We start from the raw sequence: 3354 nt of genomic DNA, 5'->3' as shown, positions 1-3354 counted from the left end.
CTGTTTTTCGTATTTCAACAAATATTTGAGGAAATGCATTGCAGCGATTAAATGAAAAAATACTTTTGTCTTGATTAGGCTATGACACTTTCCATTTCGGTCCAAATAACTCATAAGAAATGTGATTTACATATTTTTTGCCTAATTGCCTGAATTAATTGTGGAAACAAATGATTGTTTCCTCTTTCTCTGGAATAAAGAAGATTTATTTTTGTCTGGATATTTTTCTTAAAATAATCACCAGCAAACGATCTTTGTTGTTTGTATTTAGCCCAGAACATTCCCTTGATGTGCCATTTTATGCTGATGTATCTATTTATTTCAGCTTGATCAGTGTTCCTAACGTTAATGACAAGATCACATCTAAGCTCACTTCGGGCACGGACAAGTGCCGAGCCTTGCAGTACCAAATCGACGCCCACGGTAAAGGTCCAATCACAAAATGACTTTCAGCTCTTCCATCCAATAAGAGCGAGGTGGGCACACGGTGGGCGGGTCCCGAGCAGCTCCAGAGAGGGACATTGAGATAGTTGAGGAGAAGAGGCTAGTTGGGCACGAATGCCACTCGTTGCGCGCGTCCTTATAATTTGGAGAGGTGTATGCAACGCACGGCCCGTTCAACTTTCCAGGTGGAAATCCAGGAGGAGCAGAGACCAAACTTAACTGGGACGACTGGTGAACCCGGATCAGGACAGGTGAAATTCCCAGCAGGCTGCCCGTAAGGCCACACTATCGATTCAGATGTAGGGAAATATACAGTGTATCTCAGCGCGGATTGGAATACTGTAAATAAATATGTCTCAAAGATTCGGTCATCTTATACTGGATGTTAAATGTTATTTTCTTAAAACGAGTGAAAAGAAATTGGATGTTTTTTTTGTTTTTTTTTTGCCAACCTAGCTGCACACGTTTCAGGAACTGTGCTAGAGCAAAAGACATTTCCTCGATAGGCTACTACTGCAGTTATTTGCAACAACATGGTGCTGTGTTTCATCATCCCTGAAGCAACAGACAATACAGAGTAATTTCACCTCATTGGCAGAAGTCAATTAAAGGCTGCTTGGTGGCTAGAGTGACTTGAGATGGACATGTTTGCAGTGTGCCCATCACCACATTTTGAAATTGGTTTTTGACCAATGGGTGAGCTTGTTTCATGAAAGTAAAAACGTTGTTTAATAGTTGGGCTACATATATGTATATCTCCATAAGATTATATTACTCAGGGAATTGTTAGGGGTCTTTAATTGCACTGATTCCTTTTTATTTTTTTTGATGATGTAATTTTATTGTTGTTTTCATATTAATTATGAAAGTAATTGTTGCTGCTTTTTGTCGTGATGCTGAACAGCTTAGTCATCTTCAATAAATCGGACTTTTGTTTTGATAGATGCTTGATGTGTAGGCCTAAACGTTGTTATGGCATTCAGGCCTGCATCAGCCTTACATTAAAACAATACACGAGACAGTTACATCTTAACGTGAGCCTTCGCAGATCAACATGCAATGATGCATTAATATTTCCTTCTGTCTGTGTTTTTTGCAGGTCATGGATGAGATCCCGCGGCAGCACCTTTACGGTTTAACTACAACCAGTTGAAGCGTCACTGGCCGCCATCAGGAGTACCAGGGATATTCACATTTCTTTTTTGGATTTTCGACTGTTTACTTTAAAACTCCACATTTTATAGTTGATAAACATCTGCAATGAAAAGGAGTCAAAGCGGAGAGGAATCAGCGAAACTGCTGATGTGAACGCCCACCCTCTCAAACAAGGAAGGATACAGTGAAAAGGTGCCGAAATGAAGGAGAAATCCAAAACGGCAGCAAGGACTAGACGGGAAAAGGAGAACAGTGAATTTTATGAACTGGCCAAAATGTTGCCTTTACCGTCGGCCATCACCTCTCAACTGGACAAAGCCTCCATAATAAGACTGACCACGAGTTACCTGAAGATGAGAATTGTTTTCCCTCAGGGTGAGCGAAATAGTCAACAAACAGAAAAACGATAAGATGGGTAAAAGCCAGGATATGGTCTAATATATCATATTATATTATATAAATCAATATTCCAGGAATCAATATGATTCTGTTATAATTTAGTAATCCCACTATCATTTATTTCAGTTGAGACGTGTGAATGCTTGTATTAATAATAATTTCAGGAATCAGTTTAGTGCTAATAATAATAGTGATGTCAAGATAACCCCCGAAAAAATAAAAAAATAAATGAAGTAGGACACTGTTAATATACCCGCGCTCACAGACCCACGTTGATTCATAAAGAAATATTACAGGAACATTACAGTAATTTCCCCCTAAACTACAGGGAGTCTTTCCAAATGGATTATGGTCGTTTTTAATTCAGTGTGTCTAAAGGAGACGATCTGCCACCATCTTTTATACGGGTCTCTGCAGGCTTATTTGACTGCGTGACTGAGAACAAGACTTACCAATTATTTTTTTAAAAGGCCCTGCAAGGCTTCTAATCACCTAAAGTCATGTAAGCAGGAGGCACACACAATCTTACACAGCCTCTCTTGTATAAGAAAAATGTTACTAATTATCTGCCATGAAATCTAACCAGAAGTCCACTTTTCTGCTGCTATATAGTAACCGACATATTGATATTGTGCTGTCATGTAACAAAAAAGTATGTAAGACAGACTAAAATTATTTTTTAAATTTAGCCAATAGAAAAAAAAAATTATTCGTCCTATTTTTAATAGTATGTACCCATCCACCCAACAACATTATTTCTAGTTGTAGGTCCTTTTTCTACATCCTCTCATCTGGTGGGGTTAATATTACTACTAGGCTCCAACTGTGTCCGATGGCGAAGACCGTTTTTTTTATTTCCATTTACAGCAGCACCTAATTTATTGATGATACCCGAGCTCCATGAGAGCTTCATGAAACTGAATGAATTTCAATGAGCAGCACTGGCTCCTTGCTTCACTTACACTGAAAATAGTGGCCTAAACTGAGGGATTTACTGGACCACAAGAACATTTAAAAGATGGACAAATTGGTGGATTAATGGAAGGAGGCATTCAAATTCTGCATTTTTACAATAATCGTTTCAAAAAAAATCTGGAGTATCATGATGAATTAAAATATCATCCTGCGGTATGAGTGATGTCATCCCTCCAGATTAAATGTCTACACTGCAGTTGTGACAAGAGGCACATCGCCGGCGCATCTCGTAAAAACACACCACCAGATTAACGAGGTTCATGTCTGCAGCCTGTACAACATGTGGCAGCCACTGTACATGCTTAAATACTAAAAAGACCTTTTTAACGGGCACGCCTCTCGCTTGATGGTGTGTGTGTGTGTGTGTGTGTGTGTGTGTGT

The 3354-nt window shown here is 39.1% G+C and overlaps 1 protein-coding gene across 2 annotated transcripts in view; it reads left to right on the top strand.

Moving 5' to 3' along the window:
• Positions 1 to 555: 555 nt before the first annotated feature.
• Positions 556 to 3354, top strand: part of LOC116706654 (single-minded homolog 1) — a 10846-nt gene continuing 8047 nt past the window's right edge. For both annotated transcript variants that reach the window (XM_032543591.1, XM_032543592.1), the window contains exons 1-2: positions 556 to 695; positions 1544 to 1974. In XM_032543591.1, the coding sequence (XP_032399482.1) occupies positions 1800 to 1974 (175 nt within the window). In that variant the 5' untranslated portion in view covers positions 556 to 695; positions 1544 to 1799. The remainder of the gene's footprint in view (positions 696 to 1543; positions 1975 to 3354) is intronic.

Source organism: Etheostoma spectabile, chromosome 18, assembly GCF_008692095.1.
Source record: "Etheostoma spectabile isolate EspeVRDwgs_2016 chromosome 18, UIUC_Espe_1.0, whole genome shotgun sequence".
Lineage (NCBI taxonomy): Eukaryota > Metazoa > Chordata > Actinopteri > Perciformes > Percidae > Etheostoma > Etheostoma spectabile.
The sequence above is the reverse complement of the archived record's forward strand: the minus strand, read 5'-3'. Positions and strand labels throughout refer to the sequence as shown.